This window comes from Odocoileus virginianus, chromosome 33, assembly GCF_023699985.2.
Source record: "Odocoileus virginianus isolate 20LAN1187 ecotype Illinois chromosome 33, Ovbor_1.2, whole genome shotgun sequence".
Classification (NCBI taxonomy): Eukaryota; Metazoa; Chordata; class Mammalia; order Artiodactyla; family Cervidae; genus Odocoileus; species Odocoileus virginianus.
In genome coordinates, this window is record NC_069706.1 from 9,811,705 (window position 1) to 9,832,700 (window position 20,996).

The 20,996-nt window shown below is 47.2% G+C and overlaps 1 protein-coding gene and 1 non-coding gene across 2 annotated transcripts in view; both read right to left on the reverse strand.

The window, feature by feature from the left end:
* The window catches only part of LOC110129295 (uncharacterized), a 153,298-nt gene extending 144,988 nt beyond the window's left edge, over nucleotides 1-8,310 (reverse strand). The window contains exons 1-7 of the mRNA XM_070461127.1: nucleotides 8,295-8,310; nucleotides 6,837-6,997; nucleotides 6,003-6,073; nucleotides 3,684-3,849; nucleotides 3,468-3,605; nucleotides 2,321-2,501; nucleotides 508-653 (exon numbers count right to left, since the gene is read on the reverse strand). Coding sequence (XP_070317228.1) covers nucleotides 508-653; nucleotides 2,321-2,501; nucleotides 3,468-3,605; nucleotides 3,684-3,849; nucleotides 6,003-6,073; nucleotides 6,837-6,997; nucleotides 8,295-8,310 — 879 coding nt within the window. The remainder of the gene's footprint in view (nucleotides 1-507; nucleotides 654-2,320; nucleotides 2,502-3,467; nucleotides 3,606-3,683; nucleotides 3,850-6,002; nucleotides 6,074-6,836; nucleotides 6,998-8,294) is intronic.
* A 12,340-nt stretch (nucleotides 8,311-20,650) lies between these two features.
* Nucleotides 20,651-20,789, reverse strand: LOC139032897 (U4 spliceosomal RNA). The gene has a single exon (XR_011485537.1). It is a non-coding gene; the product is annotated as a U4 spliceosomal RNA (small nuclear RNA).
* Nucleotides 20,790-20,996: the final 207 nt, after the last annotated feature.

The following is a 20,996-nucleotide window of genomic DNA, read 5'->3' on the forward strand; positions in this document are numbered from 1 at the left end:
GGGTGTGTGTATTTGGTGTTGTTTAGTCACTAAGTCATGTCTGATTCTTTTGTGACCCCATGGACTATGTAGCCCACCAGGCTCGTCTCTCCGTGGGATTATCCTGGCAAGAATGCTGGAGTGGATTGCCATTTCTTCCTCCAGATTGTGTGTGTGTGTGTGTGTGTGTGTGTGTCCTGAGAGATCTCTAGGACAGGCCAGGTCCAGAAGGTTAGTCTGGCCCAAAAGGACAGTGTGCCCACAGACAGACCGATGAGAAGGAGGCCCCCTCCAGGCTCCTGTCCAATCAGCACTAGGTCAAGGTTTGCACACACATGCTAGATTTCTTCCTTTTACTTTCACAACCAGGCAGAGTTACGCAGTGCATAACCTGCCCAACAGTACACAGCATCTCTAATATTGAATATTCTACCAAGTAGATCTTAAAGGATCTGGTAGGAAGAGGAGGGTGTCCCAGGACCCCAGGCCCCAGGCAGACCCTGGCCTGGGACTGGAGAAGCCACTTACCTCAAAGCTTGTGGCCTGAGCCAGGCACAGCTTCCTCACTGATGCAGCCCCTTTGGCCACCGTAGCGTGGGACGGGGTCTCCTCCCATTCATAGAGCAAGCTGCTCGGGGTTAAGTCTCCACCATCTGAATCTGAGGTGGGAGGTTCTTAGCAGGGACAACCACATGGGGAGAAATGTCAGAGTGAGCGGAAGGACCCCCGGGAGCCGCTCCCACACCCTGCCAAGGCTTCCTTCAGTACGTTTCTGGCAACAGGTGAGGAGAACACACACAAGAAAATCATGCCAGTGTTCCTGCTGACAGCAAAGGACAGGAGACAGTCCACGTGCCCATCAGTAAGGGATGGGCCCGGTAAGGTGACCCCAAAACCCTCTGGAAATTGCCAGAGGAAACATGGAAACCTCCTCCATGGAATGGAAGATTATTCAGCAAGAAAAAGAAATGAAACGGTGACACATGCTATAACACGGATGGACCTTGGGAAGATAGGTTCATCCCATAGGATAAACCTATGGGAAGCAAAAGAAGCCAGTTATAAAAGGTCACCTACTATCTCATTCTATTTATACAAACTGTCCAGAATGGAAAAATCTAGAAGTAGAAAGTAGATTAGTGGTTTCCAGGAATTGGGGGAACAGGAGGTGATGGCCAATGGTGCAAGGTTTCTTCTGGGGCAATGAAAATGTCATAAAGTTGATTCTGATGATGAATGGACAACTGTGACTCTTTTAGAAACCACTGGATTATTCACTTTAAATGCATGAACTAGACAGTATGTGAAGTACATCTCAATTACATCTGTTTAAAAAAAAAAGATTAAAAGCTCATTCAACTCAATGGGCAACCACCAGGCAGGTCCTGAAACAAGATGCCCCAGTCATGGCCAGTGTCTGTGCTTGAGGGAGGCCTTGGGGGGCAGGTCAGCCTAGGATCTCAGCCTATGCTCCATGGAACCAAACAGAAGGCTGGGAAAACCCAGGGCTTCAGTCCCCATCTGCTAGGTTCTCCCTGGGGTGGTGCAGGCAGCGAGTCTATTCTCTGAGGCAAACCTGATTATCCACCAGGGCTGTGGAAAAGACCCCATGGATCCAAGTCCCAGCTCTGCCTCTCATTAGCTCTGCGACTTCAGACAAGTCATTTTTACCTCTTGGACACAGCTTCCTTCAGTGAAAAAAAATATAACTAAAAACAACAGTAACTTCCTAATGGGGTCATGATGAGAATTAAATTAAATAATCCACATAAAGCACTCAGCACAGATACTGGCCCACAGTAAATCCTTCTGAACTGTCAGCAGTAGGAATTAACCATCCTTACTTCCTGATTCAGGGAGACAGCCATTTTTTTCACCATGGAAAAAATATTTATCTCTTTCCCTCAGATGCATGCCTCACTTTCTTTCTTTCTGGACAAAAACCCTAAAAGGGAACCATGCTCCAGGGGATGCTCTATGTTGGCAGGAACTTTCCAGAAAATCAGGAAACCTGAGTCAGCTAGCCCCCAAAATGGTCAGGTCCAAGGGTCATCAGATGTAAGGTGGATTCTCCCACAAAAGCTGGGAACCAGAAGATGCCATCTTCACTGAGAACAACCCAGATAGGAGGCCAAGACCAAGCCTGAGAGCCATGTGAGCCGACAGAAACTTCTAGAAAAAGAGGTCGACCCTGACAATGGCCACTTTCAGAAGGTGTTCAAGGGTGTCCAGACAGGGACACAGCAGTGGAGCCTCTGCTTGCTGGAGCCCCTCTGGTCTCAGGAGACTGGGAGGCTCACCTAAAGGTCCGGAGCCACCCCCCCACCCCCACCTCCATCACCTGTGCCAGCCAGGTCCTGGGGTACCTCCTCCAGCAGGGAGAGCGAGGAAAGGGTCCACATCAGCGCAGCATCTGCCTCCCTGGAGAGGGGCCCCGCGGTGTCCAGCTGCGTGCAGGAGGCCTCCCGCAGCACGCCAGCCTGCAGACTCTGGACGCAGGTCAGGCGGGAGGCCAGGCCAGACTGCTGGACCGTGTGGGGAAGAGGCGGAAGCTCAGGCCACGCCTTGGGAGTGAGGGAACCCCCAGAACCCCCAAATCAGTAGCAAGGCTGCGGGGAGCCCACTGGGGACTAGCATGGAGCTTCGGGGCTACCCTGGAGCGTCAGGATCCCCCTCCCCATAGATAGAGGTGGGAGACCAAGGGAGGCAAGAAAGAGCAGACAGCGGTCACCCCAAGGGGAGGAAGGATAAAGCCTCAATTGGAAAATGAAGATGGCCAGTGCCTGCAGTCCTGCATATGCTTCTAGATGCTGAGACTCTGTATTAGCCGTGTTAACAGTGATCACCTCCTATCCTTATACAGACGCCTACTGTGTACATTGTGGTGTTGGAGAAGACTCTTGAGAGTCCCTTGGACTACAGGGAAATCCAACCAGTCCATCCTAAAGGAAATCAGTCCTGACTGTTCATTGGAAGGACTGATGCTGCAGCTGAAACTCCAGTACTGTGGCCACCTGATGCGAAGGGCTGACTCATTTGAAAAGACCCTGATGCTGGAAAAGATTGAGGGCAGGAGGAGACGAGGACGACAGAGGATGAGATGGTTGGATGGCATCACCGACTCAATGGACCTGAGTTTGAGCAAGCTCTGGGAGTTGGTGAAGGACAGGGAGGCCTGGCATGCTGCAGTCCATGGGGTCGCAAAGAGTCGGACACGACTGAGCAACTGAACTGAACTGAACTGTTTACACAACACTTTGATCTGCAGGGACCTTGGAAGAGAGAGAAGGAAAAGGGAGGAGGAGGGAAGGGGAAGTGGGGGAGAGTTAGGGGGTGGGGGGAGAGGAAGATGCGAGATGAGGAAGTTGGGGAGGGGAAGGACAGAGCCTGGGAGGGAGGAGAAGGGAACAGGGAGTGGGCCAAGAAGGGAGGAGCGGCCAGAAGGCAGGACAGGGGAGAGGACGCGGTAGGGGCAGCCCCGCTCTCACCTCCTCGGAGGCGGGCAGGGCCTGCGAGCGCAGGGAGGCGCGCACCCTGCGCAGGGAGCACCGCCTCAGGTCCTTGGTCTTGTGCAGCCTGCTTCCGAGTTGCTGGTACGTGGTGGGACACCTGCCCAGGATGTCCACCTGGGCGAGCGGGACCCAGTCAGCGCCCGGCTCCCCATCACTCCATCACCCACCCCCCTCTCGAGACTCGGAACTCACCTCCTCCACGGTCTGGGGTTCGCGGGCACCCGGATGACCCTGTAGGAGGCTCAGCACTGCCCGCTTCACGTTCAGCGCCCAGCGCGGCTCGGCGGTGTGGAGGCACAGGCGGACCACGCGCCCCGCTTGCAGGACGAAGCGCAGCGGCTCGCGGCCCAGGACAGCGCTGCGCGGGGGTGGGCGTCAGGGGGGCCCATCTAAGGCCCCAGGCCACCTCTTCTCTGCTACCGCAACCTTGCCCCTCCAGCGTGGGCCCCTCCCATAGGTCAGTCCCGTAGGAAGCACCCAGCTACCCCCACGCCCCGCCCAAACGGCCTGGCTTCTTAACGGCTCAGCTCCAGCCAGGTCTCAACCAAACCACAAAAAGACAGCCAAGTTTGTGCTTGAAGCCACTCCCAGCCTTGTCGCCACCTGAATAAAATGGGTGAACCCGGCTTGGGAAAAAAAAAAAAAAAGAAAAAGCTGAGCTTCCCAGGGCGTCCTGCATTGCAAAACTTCTCATTTTCCCAGCCCGCTCACGTTATATAGGAGGGAACCTGAGGCTTGGAGCAGTAAGGTGACTTGTTCAGGGCCACAGCTGGGATTCGAACCCAGGCAGGATGGCTCCGGAGTCACAGGTCTCAGACACCCTGAGCTGGAAGTTGTGGAGCCCTGCACCAAGGTCACAGGATAAAAATCTCTGGAACTGACCAGCCCCCATGGCAACTGTTGCCATGAGCCTCCAGATCTAACCCTGACACCCTATTAGGTAAAATACCCATCCTATTACCCACCCTATAGCATCCTAACCAATCACATAATGCCACCCTTCCAGGAGGAGTTTTCTCTGTCTTGAGGTTCTAAAAAAGTGGCTGCTCGCCCGCTAAAGGGTTCGGCTCTCCGTTGAGCCAGCCTGCTGTTCTCCCAGGGTCTCCCACTCTACTAAACTTTATTCTCCTCTCACTCTGCCTGGTGTCTGGAAATTCTTTTCCAACCTGCACACGGACCATGGCAGAAGTGACTTAGGCTCCAGCCCTGTAGAAACGAGGGAACAAGGCCCAGAGAGGGAGAGCAACCAGAGAGGACCACGCAGCAAGTCTGGGAGGAGCTGGGTCCAGAATTCAGCCCAGTGCTCTGCCCGTCGCCCCTCACCTGACACAGACCAGGAGCCTGTGTCTGGTATGGCCTGGCGAGGCAGAGGATAGGGCAGGTTGGGGGCGAGGGCTAGGGGAGTACTCCCCTTTGTGGGGGGAGTTGAAGAGAGAGGTGCCCTGTGATGAAGGGGAAACTGGCAAAGCCCCAAACCCCACTGGCCAGCCAGCAAGCAGAACCTTGGGGGACACAAGTGTCCCTACTGAACGTCCCTGGGGAGGTCACTGCCCCTTCTCCAGCTCCAAGTGGAGTCTGCCCCCTCCCCACAACCGTGGCAGCCCCCAGGGTCTCAGGCCTCAAGCTAGAGAAATGTTAATGGCACCCGCCCCTTCTGGAATAGCTAGGGTCAGTCTGGTCTCTCCAGGAGCTAGCAGCCCTGCGCACTGACTTAGCATTTCTGATGAGACTCCCCAGGGACAATAGCCCTGGCTGCCCCCTTGGAAAGGACCCCCTAAGCTTTTCACTGGGGATCCATTTGCCCCTGGCAGCTCCCCCATCTCTGTATCCCTGCACAAAGGCTTTATTATTTTTTTTAACAAATGAATTTGCAATCAAAAAGGAAGAGGAATCTGCGGAGATGGGCTTCTCTTTAGGCTGGCGGCTGGACTGAGCTTTGTGGCCAGGAAGCCACTGTCAGGAGTCCCTGGGAAACACGCCGAGGGAGAATTCCAGGCTTGGCTGGGTCACCAAGGGGAGCTTGGCTTAGGAGGGGAGAAAGAAGCTATGGGTCTCCAGGAGAACCCCCCATCTCAGCAAGGGGGAGGAGTAGAAGGGCAGGCATCAATGGGTGCCCAGTGTCTTCCAGAATGTTCTTAAGGATGAAGCCCAGAGGGTGCTGGGCAGACATAAAATCTGGACATGCTGGGAGTGACAGCCAGGAAAATACAGGGCGAGAATTCCTTCCTCCAGATAAGGGAAGGTCATCTGAAGCTATTTGGAGCCGCTCAAGGCTCCCACATCACAACAACCCCCAACGGTCCTCATCAATGGCCTGGGTGTTTACAAGGTCAAAACAAAGATGGAATCCTCTTTGAACCTCAATCCAAAATGGCCTCTCTCTGCTGAACGGGGGTTACCCTAATTGGGTTCTTTCAATACAATCTGGTGCACCCAGTGCCCGGTGACCATCGGAAAAGGAAGCAGGGCTCACATTAACAGCCCCATGGGGAGCAAGGCCCAGCGTCTTACCTCAAACTCTCTGACTCCTTCAGAACTTCCACCTTGGACCCCAGGATGGATGTCAGCTGGAAGTGCTGGAGCTGAAGCAGGATGCACTGAGTTGGTAACATCTCCTGGGATATTCCAGGACCACACCAGCACCCCCTTCCCCACCTAAAGTAGTTCTGGGCCCCCTCGTGATTCATGTTTGTGAGGGAAGGGTAGGCAGGGAGATCTGCCCCTTGAGCAGTATCCATTTTTTTAATGCTAAAAACATAGCAAACAACAAAATTGCAGCAGTACGCAATTTGCCTTGTGAAGACAGACCCTGTAGGAAAAACAACCCCTACAGTTTTGATGGAGATTAAAGGACTGAAACTCCAGTACTTTGGCCATCTCATGCAAAGAGTTGACTCATTGGAAAAAGCCCTGATGTTGGGAGGGATTGGGGGCAGGAGGAGAAGGGGACGACAGAGGATGAGATGGTTGGATGGCATCACCAACTCAATGGACATGAGTTTTAGTAAGCTCCAGGAGTTGGTGATGGACAGGGAAGCCTGGCGTGCTGCAGTCCATGGGGTCGCAAAGAGTTGGACACGACTTAGCACCTGAACTGAACTGATTGTCCCAAGGACATAGCTTGATCCCATCCTGTGGCTATACCTGCTCCAAGGAATACCCTTCACTCCTTTAATCCCCACTCCTCCCCACACTGGATCTACCCTGGCACCCTCTACAACCAAAATGATACCACATTCCCATATTACTCTAGAGCCCTCACTTGAATTTGATTTCAGGGGCTATGGCTTCCCCGTGGCCCTCCCCCATGTCAACGTGACCCCCTGGTTCCTCAGCAGTACTCACCCGTAAGGCCATCTGGCAAGGGCCAAGCACATCAAGGGTGACCAAGCCTTGCAGACCAAGGCCACTCCCCTCCACCTGGGCCCCCTGCAGGCTGGTGCTGGTGTTAGTGGAAAAGTGATAGATGTATCTGGTGCCCACGGGGAGGTAAGGATCAGCTGACCCTGGCGGGCAGAGAGAGGGCACACGGTGTCTCTTTGACGATCTGACTCCTTCTGAGACTCAGCTCCATCTGGACTACTTAGGCATCCTAACCGTCACCTTCCCCTCTCCTCTGGCCTGTGAGCTGCCTGCCCCCAGCTCAGGGGAAGTGAGTGGAAAAGAAAATGAAGATATTAACAAGGAGTGCTTAATAAACATTACCTAGTGTTTCACATGCTAGGCCTTCTTCTAAGACCTTTATACACTCTGAGTTTCTCAGCCTCCATGGTGTCAATGTTTTGATACCTTGTAATTGTGTTGTGAGGGCTGTTCTGTGCATTATAGGATGCTCAAAAGCATCTCCAGATGCCAGTGGCATACCCCAGATGGGACAAGCAAAAATGTCCCCAGACTTTGCAAAATGTCCCTGGTAGATACAGTCATCCTGGTTGAGAACAACTGATCTATTTTACATTAGCTTTTGGAAGCCTCAAAACGACTTTGAAGTGGGTACTCTCATTTTCTCCACCATATAGGGTTGGAAACCAAGGCTCAGAGAGGCTAACTAACTTGCCCAAGGTTGCACAGCTGGAATCCAAATCTTGGCTGTCTGATGATTCCTCACCTACTGCCCTGGTGGATATCAGCAGGGACTGGGGGTGGGCTGGGGAGAGTTCCCTGACCTTTACAGAACACAAAGCTGCAGAACTGGCTAGTCTGGAGGTATTGGAGACAGTGGGGAGGTGGGGGAGGTACTCTGCGGTAGATTGGATCTAGAGAGCAGAGAGTCTGTGATTCCGGAAGCTTCTGTTTAGACCACAGACCAATTGCGAAACACCATTAAAGTATTAATTATGACAGCTCATCCTTCTCCTGAGCTTTCAAATTGAATGAACACATTCTTGTTCATTTCTTTGTGCTCAAGATATAACCACATCTCACATTCCGAAAATGCTTCCTTCTAAGCTATTTGCCCCCAGTTTCTCTCTTGCCACCCCGAGATGCAAATAGAATCACTTGGCTGAAGATTTTACTCCACCTGGGGACCACAGTATGAGGGAAAGCCCCAGGGCTTTAGGGCTGGGATGGGTTAAGGACATTCTAACCTGAGTGTGACTGGCTTCTATAAATGCTGACAACCGGACGGCCTTTGCAGAACCGGTCTTGCTCTTCCCCACTAGTCTCCCTGGGAATGTGGCTGAGGCCCTCAGGGGTTGTCCCTAATTAGACCTGGCCATGATCAGCTTCCCCTCCCCAAACCCCTGCCCTGCCCTGTCTTGAGTTCACCGGAAGTGTGATAAGGTCTCCAGATAGACTCACCTGTGCAGGAAGTCATGCAGGCGGCCACCTGCCCCACCAACGAGTCTGGCATTTCTGAAATCACAAATCAGATGGAACCAGGGCAAGGCCTGGAAGAGGCATGCAACAGCCCATCCCATGGGCCACTGACCTGCTCTGGAAAAAGGACATTAAAGGGGCCAGGGGGACAAAAAGAGATAATTCCCACTCTCCTCTGTCTCACGGAGCTGGGAGTAACCTCCATGCACCCTCCACCCACCCCACTCGTCCCCATCTTGGGTACTAATACCACTGTCCTCCTGTTGCTCAAGCTGGTAACCTGGAAGTTGTTTGTGCTTCCCCCTTTTCCCTTATCATCACCCCAAGTCCCAAGTGTCAGCAAGTGCTGCCAATTCCATCAGGTCTCCATCCGCTCCTCAGTTCATCCCTCCTTCCCTCCATCCACCTCTCTATGGACCCTTCCCTGCCTCCAGCCATCTGTCTGTCTCTCCCTCCATCCACATCCATCCCTCCTTTCATTCATCTATCTGTCTGTCTCTCTCTCTGTCCATCTTTCTATCCATCTCCACCCATCCCCCTCTACCTTATTCCATCCTTCTCTCTCTCCAATCATGTCTCCACCCCCACCGCCATCACTCCAGGCAAAGCCTCATCTTTTCTCACTTGGGCAACCTCAGTAGCCTGTTCCCTGTGTCCACAGTTCATTCCCAACAGTTACAGTCATGTTTAAAAACCCTTAATCTAATCGCATCACTCCCTGTTTAAGAGCTCCTAAGTCTCCCCCCAACCACCCCAACCCACACGCGTTCATCATAAAATCCTTCCCAAGCCAGCCGGCCTCTGTCTGCCCCTTTGGCCATATCTCACCCCACTCGACCTCTAGCCAAGCTGGGCCTCCTCCAGCTCAAGGCCTTTACACAGACTCTTCCCTCTGGTCTCAACAGTCCTCCTCCAGTTCTCACGTCCTACGCTCCTTCAGACCCCAGTGTAAGCATGTCTCCCTGTCCAGAGTAAATCCCCCCTTGTCAGCCCCTATCTTAACATCCTATTCTCTTCACAATGCTTATAAAAATGTTAATGATTTCACTATGTCCGTCATCTTTGTCAAAATTGTATCCCCCAGTGCCTGGTTCCCAGTTGATACTGGAATGAATAAATGAATGAATACAACTAGCACACAGCACTTATCATGCGCCAAGTGCTGTTCCAAACAAGTTATATATTCAGCGCCTTCAATGCTGACATTTCCCTGTCGTGAGCGCGATTGTTACTCCCATTTCACGGAGGCCCAGAGACTAACACGGTTAGTAGAACAGCCAGGGTTTGGACACAGGCATTCTGAGTCCACAGCCTTAACCACTACGCTGTCACAGAGCAACAGGTGAGTGAATAAAGGAATGGCTGAACCAACAAAGGCAAGACCGGAAGACTGCGGCAGTGAAGGATGGTATCTGGCTCTGCTCCCTGGTGGATCTCATACCTCACTCACCGACCATCTACACCGCAGAACAACAAGGGTACAAGCAGAACAACCAGAGACCTCCTCAGGCTGCCGAGGACACTCTGCAGGGGACCCTCCAACCTCCTCCCTGGAAGGGTCAGCATCTCTCCATCTGCCCGTCCCAACCCTCACCTGAAGACTCCCCAGTTCCACCTACTATCACTCCTCATTTATCCTTCCTTCCAGCCACATGCCTGACATTTCCCGGACATCATCCATATCCTTTCAGAACAGCCTTAGCCGGGGGGTCCATCTGCAGCCATTTTCATAGAATGACTTTCCAATAAGACCATCACTATTCTCAAACCCACGCCCACTCTGCCTCAACTGGTAATCATAACACGTGCCAGCATGTTTTTAATCCCTTAAAAAAATATACTTTCCCAAAACGGGGGAAAAGTGCATTTTATGCCATTCCATTTAAACCTTTGCAATAATAGAAAACAGTAGGGTATTTGGCAGAGTTTTTGCTTCCCCTGAATGTTTTGGCTCAGCCAACAAAATACTCTTTGCATTAAAGTAGAATATCAATGGATAAAACCACATTTCAAAGACATTTAAGTCAATCAATTTCCCTGCCAACTTGCCTTCAACTCTTTGATCACTTGAACACCGGGCTCCAAATTAAACATGTTCGTGCATAATCATTAAACTCCCAGTTGTCCACAGATCCAGCATTCAGCTTCTTTGTTCCACTGATAACCCCTGCATCGGCTTTTTCTGCCCAGCTACGATAAAAGCAGTGATGCCTGCAAGCCTGGGTCTACCATGAGCTCCCAGGAATAAGGGGTGTTTGGAGAGCATTCTGCTTGAAACAAGTCTGTTTCCCTCCCATTTTTCAACTTAACGAGACATATCTAAAGCTTTAAAAAAAGTTTCTGAAGAACAAAGACCATTCAATTATCCTACTAAATGTTATCAACCAAGAAGGGGGAAATGTTGAAAACTGGGGAGTGATAAATCTTTCCATCACTTCTAGGGAGAGACCGGACATAGACTGAAATTGGTGTCACCTATATAGCTCAGGAATGAAATCGAGCCTCGTTTCAGCTTTCTCAGAGATCAAGTCTGATTCCCATTCATTTATTTACCCAGCCAGCACAGACTAAGCACCAACTGTGTGAGTGGCAAATAGGTGAAAATTCACCGAGTAAAACAGTTATGACGGGACCTGTACTGTCTGGGAAGTATCTGCCAGCCACATGCAGCTACTGAACATCTGAAATGTAGCTGGTGCTATGAAGAAGCCTTTCATTTTATGTAATTTTAATAAAATTTAAAACCTATGCTCAAGTCAGTTATCGGAAAGCTTTTTAATCAATTTTTTATTTTAATTGGAGGATAATTGCTTTCCAATGTTCTGTTGACTTCTACCATACTCCAGTGTGAATCAGCCACATGCCCCCTCTCTCTTGAGCCTCCCTCCCACTCCCTGTGGAAAACTTTAAAAGATGTTTGAAATGACTTAGTATGTGAAAGAATTGGGGGTGGGGATTTGAGCTAATTCTTATCAAATGATGGAATCGTCATTCTCCACAAAGCACGTCATATAAAACAAAGTGATATAGAACTATGATATAAGCTTAGTGTTTTCAAGAATTCCTTGCATGTTTAGCCCCACCCTTGTCTTATCACATTCTACAGAATACACCATAGTCTTGCCTCATGTCCAAATTTACCTTGTTTGATATAATCTGAGGATTCATGCCTTGACTTTAACCCCTACTTCTGTCTTACCCAGAATGGTTGAGATAACTATTTCATATCTCCCATCTTTACTGTCTCAAATAAGTACTCCTCCACTCAATACTAAAACCTCATCACACCCCACTCCCAAAGTCAAAAGCATAGTGACCTCATTCATCTCTTTCAACTCAAAATTTTAAGAAATCTAAAAAGAGATCAAGCATTTACAATGAACATTTAGCATTCAAATGTTCTAAGTACAAAGGAAGCACTGGATTTCTAAGAACAGAAAATATAACTCATTAATAATTTCTATATTGATTACATTTTCTAATGATATTTTAGATATATTGGGTCAAGTACAATAACTTTGGCCACCTGATGCAAAGAGCCGACTCAATGGAAAAGACCCTGATGCTGGGGATGACTGAAGCCAGAAGGAGAAAGGGCGGCAGAGAATGACATGGTTAAATAGCATCACCGACTCAATGGACATGAATTTGAGCAAATTCTGGGAGATACTGAAGGACAGGGGTGCCTGGCATGCTGCAGTCCATGGGGTTGAAAAGAGTCAGACACGACTTAGCGACTGAACAACAATTACAATATATTATTACATTAATTTCAGGACTGCTCTGGTGATCCTAGTGGTTAGGAATCCACCTGCCAATGCAAGGGACACAGGCTGGATCCCTGGTCCATGAAGATTCTGCATGCTGTGGGACAACTAAACACACACACCTCAACAACTAAGCCGGTGCTCTACAACAAGAGACGCCTCTGCTAGGAGAGTGCACACGTGTATGTATGACCGAGTCCCTCTGCAGTTCACCTGAAACTGCTTCTGCAATATCGTCAATCAGCTAAAACCAGTACAAAATTAAAAGTTAAAAAAAAAATAGCCCCCACTCACAACTAGAGAAAGCCCAAGCGTAGCAATGAAGACCAGTGCAACCAAAATAAATAAAATTTAAAAAAAAATTTTTTAATTAATTTTACCTTCTAACACTTTTTAAATGTGGCTACTCGAACATTTAAAATTACATACTAGCTTGCACTGTATTTTTAGTGGATAGCGCTGTCCTATACCTTCCTGCAATGAACAGACAACAAATTAAAGTTCATTTCACATTGTTACCCTGCAGACTGTTAAGCATCCTTGCAGATAGGCTCAGGGAGCCTAGAAGTCAGCGTTTCCTCACTCAGGATTTCAAATCTGGACTCTGGATTCCAGAGGATGTTGGTGGAAGATGGGAGTGAGAGAGAGACGAGGGACCCACTTGTAACCTCTCCTTCCTTCTCCCCCATGAAAGGTAAAACCAAGGGTGTGCAGAGCAAGGACAGGTAAACAGGCATCTGGCTATAAAAACACCATCCCAAGTGGATCTGCGCTGCCGCCCCTTCGCCCCAGACAGAATAGGGTTGAGCAGCTTTACTTACTCCCTGAAGTCGCTGGCGCCAGCACCCAGAACAGGACCAGACCAAGGAAGCCCAGGGGCGCCGGCATTGCCGCTGGCCTGAGGGAGCCCCGCGCCACCAGCCTCGCTCTGCAGGGCAACCCGAACAGCCCAGAAAGGAGCCTTCTCTCCCAAAGGAGAGGGTTCAGCTTCAATCCTCTCTCCCAGCAAGTAGGGGATGGGAAGGGGAGGAGGGGGCTTCCAGGGCAAAGACCCAGCCAATCAGAAGCCTCTAAAAAAGTTCTTAGCCCCAGGAGGGAGGGGGGGTGCTTCTGATCAGTGAGGGGGAAAAGAATCCCTTTTCTGTCTAGGGAAAAAAAAAAAGAGATTTGCCTCTTCAAGTCTTGTAAATAGAGCTCTTGGGGCAGAAGGCAGTGTAGCATGGTTGGCCCTTTTTGTGTGTGGTCTAATGGACAGAACATAACATTTATCATTTTAGCCGTTTGAAGGTGGTAATTTGGTGGCATTGAGTATATTCATGACATTATGCAGCCATCACCACCATATTGAGTTCTGAGGTCTGATTTGGGGTTTGCCATTCCCAGCACTTAGTTAGGGTGGGCAAAGTAAACAGAAGAGCTGGCCTAGCCTCAGAAACGGCTCTCAGCAGCTGAGGGGTCTTATTTCCATGCTTCAGGCCCAAGGCCTCCCTCCTGCACACGTGAGGCCCACCAGCAGAGAAGCAGGGCAAGTCTTCTGGGATGCGACATGCAGGGAACTTCCCTAACCAGGGATTGAACACACACCCCCTTCAGTGGAAGCAGAGTCTTAACCACTGGACCACCAGGGAAGCCCCAAATATGCTTTTTTACAAACCCCTTTGAGATGGGTGGCAGAGTGGTAAAGAATCCGTCTGCCAATGCAGGAAATGCAGGTTTGATCCCTGGGTTGGGAAGATTCCCTGGAGAAGTAAATGACAACCCACTCCAGTATTCTTGCCTGGAAAATCCCACAGACAGAGGAGCCTGGTGAGCTACAGTCCATAGGGTTGCAAAGAGTCAGACATGACTGAGCACACGTGCATTGAGATAAGTCATACAATCCTCCCATTTAAAGTACACAGGTCAATAGTTCTGGTGTACCCACAGGCTTGTACCACCAACACCAGAACCAATTTTAGAGCATGTTCATCACCAAAAAGGAGAACCCCACCCGCCATAAGCAGTCATTCTTCGTTTCCGTCACCCCAGTCCCTGGTCACCAGTGATCTGCTTTCTGTCTCCATGGATTTGCCTCTTTGGGACACTTCCTAGAAATGGAATCATTCAACTCGTGGCATGTTGTGTCTGGCTTCTTTCACTGAGCACCACGTTTTCAAGGTTCAGCCATGTACTAACCTGTGTCAGTATTTCACTCCTTTTTATAGCTGAATATTGTTCCATTGAATGGGTAAAGCACATTTGTTTGTTCATTCATCTCTTAACAGTTAAATGCAGCTTTCTGAAATGAAGACCAACTTGACTGACACATTATGTTCTATGGAAATAACCAATTGTGCTTTTAGACTTGGGCCATTTTCTTTTTTAAATTTTATGTATTTATTTACGGCTGTGCTGGATCTTTGCTGCTGTGGGGGCTTATCTCGAGCTGCAGTGAGCAGGGGCTACCCTCTAGTTGTGGTGTGCAGGCTTCTCTTGTTGCAGAACACAGGCTCTGGGCGCACAGGCTTCAGTAGTTGCCACTCACAGGCTACAGAGCACAGACTCAACCGTTGTGGTGCACCAGCTTAGGTGCTGTGAGGCATGTGGGATCTTCCTGGACCAGGGATCGAACCCGTGTCCCCTGCATTGGCAGGCGGATTCTGTACCACTGAGCCAACAGTGGTGGCAGCCCGAGTCATTTTCTTTTATATTTTGAAACCAGTAATTTCCCCTCCTGCAGCTCAAGCATTTGTATTGCCTGAGCACAGAAACTCCCAACACACAAGGCTGAAGACTGAAATGGCCACTCAGCTTACAGCTGTCTGGGGCCCCACGATGCGTTGTGGGCAGGGGGGTGCTACTAAATACTGTGAGAAAAAGCAGAAAACAATATCCGACTGGGCTGGCCTGGAGAAGCTACAATTCTTGAAGAGAAATGAGATGCACATGCAAAAAACATGAAATGAACTAAGGAGAGCCCTGGTCAGGGAATCACTAGGAACAGCTTATGGAGGAGAGATTTTCCCAGGACTTCGAAGACTAGATAGTAACGTTGTTAGAAAACTGCATACTTGTGACTGGGAGAGAAATAAGTCCTGGAACCGTAATACACAGTACAGTGTTTACAGACAACAAAATGATATTGTAAACACTGAACTTGCTAAGAGTCTAGATCTGAATTTTCCCCAACACTATAAAAAATACATTATAGACGATGCAAGAGAGGTGTTAGCTAAGGTGACAATGGCAAGAATATTGCAGTATAAATGTATCAAACTAATGGGTCACATGCCTTAAACTCACCCAATGTCAAGTGTCAAACATATTTCAATTTTTTAAAAACCTGTACATGTACAAGGCAAAGCACTCATTGAATATTAACTCATTCAGTCAAACCTCCCCACTGCCCACCCCCACCAACAACAACCCACTAGGTTGCACTAGCAGCATCCCATTGTACAGACAAAAAGAAGAGACACAGAGAGGTTAAGTCACTTGCCCGAAGCCACACAGCTTCTGAAGATTTTAACCCAGGGTTGCTCCAGAGTCCCAAATCATTTAACGTGAGCAGCTTTGCTCAGTGGTTGTCATCTTGTCCATCTTCTCCTCTAGGAGACTCTGGTCTCTGCCCACACGGCTAGATCCCTTCCCCTTTCACAGTCAGGCATCTGAAAGAACACCTTACAGGGACTTCCCTGGTGGTCCAGTGGTTAGGATTCCGCGCTACCAACACAGGGGGGCTAGGTTCCACCCTTGGTCAGTGAACTAGACCCCACGTGCCTCAGCAAGCCTTTGCATGTTTCCTGAGTGCGGCGACTAAGACCTGATGCAGCCAAATAAACACAGATTACTTTTTTAAAAAGCAAAGGTAAAAAAAAAAAAAACTGTACAACTTTCCATATGATGTTTCTCAATTAATATAACAGCATCACAGTATAGGCCTGGAAAATGAGAACCACTGGTGTGGGGGGGGCGACTCTCCCTCTTCCTCTCCCCAGGACATTCTGATGACCGTCTGGGTTTGCCATCACCCAGCCTACTGGAATTGACCAGGGTAGGGCTCCCAGAATCTCTGGCCTCGCTTCCCCGTGTCTGTCATTACTGGACAAAAACCTGATGCACTGGTTGGATGGAGCACCAGGATTCAGGGATCTGAATCACAATCAGCCTCTCCTAGACAAGACTTCCTACCTCCTCATTCTCCCACCAAAAACTAAGCTGCTTCCTCCTTGAAAGAACTTGCAGGATTGGGGTGGCAAATAACTGAAGGAGAGCTTCTAGTACTGAAATAAGGCAGAGGATAAAATAAGGCCCATCACTCCCAAGTCAGAGCTATCAAAAATAAGAAGTCTGCTTTTAAAACCAATGTGGACAGTGACTGCAGCCATGAAATTAAAAGACACTTGCTCCTTGGAAGAAAATCAATGACAAACCTAGACAGCGTATTAAAAAGCAGAGACATTATTTGCCTACTAATGTCCATCTAGTCAAAGCTACGGTTTTTCCAGTGGTCATGTATGGATGTGAGAGTTGGACCATAAAGAAAGCTGAGTGCCTAAGAACTGATGCTTTTGAACCGTATTGCTGGAGAAGACTCTTGAGAGTCCCTTGGACTGCAAGGAGATGCAACCAGTCCATCCTAAAGGAAATCAACCCTGAATATTCATTGGAAGGACTGATGCTGAAACTAGAGCTCCAATCCTTTGGCCACCTGATACGAAGAGCTGACTCACTGGAAAAGACCCTGATGCTGGGAAAGACTGAAGGCAGGAGAAGGGGACTCAGAGGATGAGATGGTTGGATGGCATCATCGACTCAATGGAAATGAATCTGAGCAAACTCCAGGAGATAGTGAAGGACAGGGAAGCCTGGCATGCTGCAGTCCATGGGGTCACACAGAGTCAGACACGAGTGAAGCACTGAACAACAAAGACAGCATGATTTTACAGAACTGTGGCGGGAGATGCCTCACGGTGGAGAACAGACCGGTAGGGGGCGCAGTGAGCTCTTCTTACGTGGGTCAAGACTTTTATAGGCGGTTTACCCTTTATGAACACTTGAGCCATGTTTCCCAAGACCTTATTTTTCAGAGCAGTTTTTGGTTCATGGCAAAAGCAACAAGAAGGCATAGAGATTTCCCAAATACTCCCTGTCCTCGTGCATGCATAGCCTTCCCCATTGTTAATATCACCCATCAGAAAGGTACATTTGTTACCTCCGATGAACCTTTGATGACAGATCATTACCATCTAAAGTCCATTGTTTACCTTAGGGTTCACTGGGTGCTGAAAATTCTATGGGTTTGGACATATGTCTGATGACATATATCTGCCATTCTAGTATCATATAACCGCCCTAAAAAATCTGCAATCTGCCTGCTCATCCCTCTTTCCCTGAGTCCCCAGTAACCACTGATGTTTTTCCTGTCTCCTTGGTTTGCCTTCTCCAAAATGCCATGTAATTGGAATCACACAGTACATAGCCTACTCGCATTGGCTTCTTTCATGTAGCAATATGCACTTAAGTTCCATGTCTTTTTCATGGCTTGATAGCTCATTTCCCTTTACAGGTGAATCATACTTCGTTGTCTAGGTGTACCACCGTTTGTTTCACCTACTGAAGGACCCCTTGGTTGCTCCTAAATATTAGCAATTACACTAAAGCCACTATAAACATCCATGTGGAGATTTGTGTGGATATAAGCTTTCAGTTCACTTGGGTAAATAGTAATATGATCCAGTAAATTGCTGGATCATATGGTGAGACTATAATTAATTTTGTAAGAAATCACTGAACTGTTTTCCAAAGTAGCTGTACTGGGAGTTTGCTGGTTGCTTAATAGTTACGATTCTGGGCTTTTACGGCCTTGGCCTGAGTTCAGTTCCTAGCTGGGGAACTAAGATTCCACATGCTACACAGCACATCCTAAATAAATAAATATGTAATGGTATTCATCATTGTTTTAACTTTCATTTCCCTGATGACATATGATGCAAAGCATCTTTTCATATGCTTATTTGCCATCTGTACACCTCTTTTAGTGAGGTGTCTGTTAAGGTCTTTGTCCCATACTTTAATTGTTTCTTACTGTTGTTTCAAGGGTTCTTTGGATATGTTATGGTAATAGTCCTTGATCAGATGTATTTTTTGCAAATATTTTCTCCCAGTCTGTAATTGATCTTTTCATTCTCTTGACAGTGTCTTTTGCAAGGCAGACATTTTATATTTTACTTAATTCCAGCTTATCAATTTTTTTCTTCCATAGATCGTGTCTTTGGTGTTATATCTAAAAAGTCATCATCAAATCCCAGGTCATCTAGATTTTTTTCTAAGAGTTTTATCGTTGTGACTTACATCTGTGATCCATTTTGAGCCAATTTTTGTGAAAGGTGTGAGGTCTGTGTCTAGTTTCTTTTTTTCCTAAGTGTTCCAGCACCACTTATTAAAAAGACTATCGTTGTTCCATTCTATTGCCTTTGCACCTATCCCTAAGATTAGTTGACTATATTTATAAGGGCCTATTTCTGGGTTCTGCTGATCTATCTAATACCAATATCACACTCTTGAATTCTGTAGCTTTAAGTCTTGAAATCAAGTAGTGTCAATCGTCCCACTTTTTCTCCTCCAATATTGTATTAGCTACTCTGGGTCTTTTGCAACTGCGTGTTGCCTGGCAGGCTACGGTCCATGACGTCACAAAGAGTCAGACACGTTTGAGTACACACAAAATAAATGAAATCGATTTTAATTTCAAATTCCATATGTTCATTGCTAGTAGATAGGAAAGCAGTTGGCTGCTGTATATTAAACTTTTTAATCTTTTGTCTGGGCTTCATGGCACATGGGATCTTAGTTCCCCAATCAGGGATTGAACCCACACGCCCAACACTGCCAGTATAGAGTCCTCACCACTCGACCACCAAAGAAGTCCCTATTGTATATTAATCTTACATCCTGCAATCTTGCTATAATTGCTTAATAGTTTCAGATTTTCTTTTGGTTGATAATTTCAAATTTTCTATATAGGTGATCATGTTATCTGCGAAGAAAGACAGTTTTATTTCTTCCTTGTATATCCTTCGCTTATATTTTTCCATTACCTAGTGTTGTCAATAAGACATTGAAAAGGAGTAGTGAAGAGAGATGTGCTTGTCTTGAACCTGATCTCAGGGGGAAAGCTTGGATTGCTGGATTTGATTTTCTAATATTTTGCTGATTTTTTTTTTTTTGCATTTAGATTCATAAAAGATATTGTTTTGTAATTTCCTTTTCTTTTAGCATCTTTGATTTCCATAGGGTAATGTTGGCCTCCTAGAATTCATTAGGAATTATTCCCTCTGCTTCTATCTTCTGAAAGAGAATGTAGAAAATTGGTGTAATTTCTTCCTTAAATGTTTGGTAGAATCCATCAGTGAACCTACTTGGTCTGATAATTTCTGTGTTGGAAGGTTATGAATTCTTGATTCAATTTCTGTAAAAGATATGTGTGTTTAGATTGTTTATTCTCTCATGTGTGGGTTTGGCAGACCATGTCTTTCAAGGAATTGGTCCATTTCATCTAGTTTATTAGATTTGTGGGCATAGAGTTGTTTATATTTCTTGACTATCCTTTTAATGTCCATGGGATCTGTAAAGATGTCTCATCCCTCATTTATTCTGTTAGCAATTTGTGTCCTTTCTCTTTTTCCTTATTTACTCTGGCTAGAGGCTTGTCAATTTGACTTATCTTTTCTAGGAACTAGATTTTGGGTCTGTTGATTCTCTCTGGTTTCCTGTCCCAACTTCACTGGTTTCTGCTCTCATTTTTACCCCTTCTCTTCTTCTGCTTCCTACAATTTGCTCTTCTTTCTCTCATTTCCTCAGGAAGAGGAAATTTCTTGACCTTAGATATTTCTCCTTTTCTCATTTATGCGCTCAGTGTTATAAATCCCCCTGTAAGCACTTCTTTCATTGAATCCCACACATTTTGACAAGCTGCATTTTCATTTAGTTCAAAATACTTAAAACTTTCTCTTGAGACTCCTTTTTTGGCTCATGTGTTATTTAGAAGTGTGTGTTTCAGTCTCCAGGTATTTGAGGATTTCTCTAGCGGTTTTTCTATTGATTTAGAGTTTGATTCCATTGTGATCTGAGACCAGACACTGTGTGACTTCTATTTTCTGCCATATTTTTTATCTTTGAAGTAAAGACTGCTCCACATTGATTACTAGTGTGACTGTAAACACCGGGGTTGGTGGGGAGGGATGGCCCATCTCTTTACTTTTTCATTTAGCGGTGTGATCTTAGAAAAGTCACCTGACCTGTCTGGACTCATTTATTCACTGGCAAAATGAAGGGGTGGTAAATTACTGTTCAAGTGTCCTCTGGCTCCATATTACATTTAAGCAGAAAAGTGAGGCCCGAAAGGAACCAAGTACACGTGAGAGTTACCACATGATGAAAGCATCACTACAAATAGTTAGAGACAGATAACTTAACGGCAGAGTATATGAGCATCCTATCCACAGAAAACAATGCAGAAATAAATTTTTATCAAACTAAAGATGCTTGACCTCAGCCATAAAAGAAATACAAAATAAAGCTACCGGGTGAGTTTCTCCAAAAGTCAAATATATCCCTGCTGTTTGACCCACCCACTCTGTTCTGAGATAATTAGGGAAACATTTTCAATTAGCAATAATCATGCCTTGGATAAACCTCATTGGCTACGATACTGCCACTGTGCAAAGCTTGTTCTGAGATAATTAACCAACAGTAAAGAAAGCATAGGTCCATGCAAAGACTTGGACATGAATATTTATAACAGCTTTGCTTATAAAGCTCAAAACTGGAAGCAACCCAAATGTCCATCAGTAGGTGAATGAATAAACACGGTGTAGTAAATCCATACAATGAAGCACTATTCAGTCATAAAGAGAAACTATTGGTATATACATGG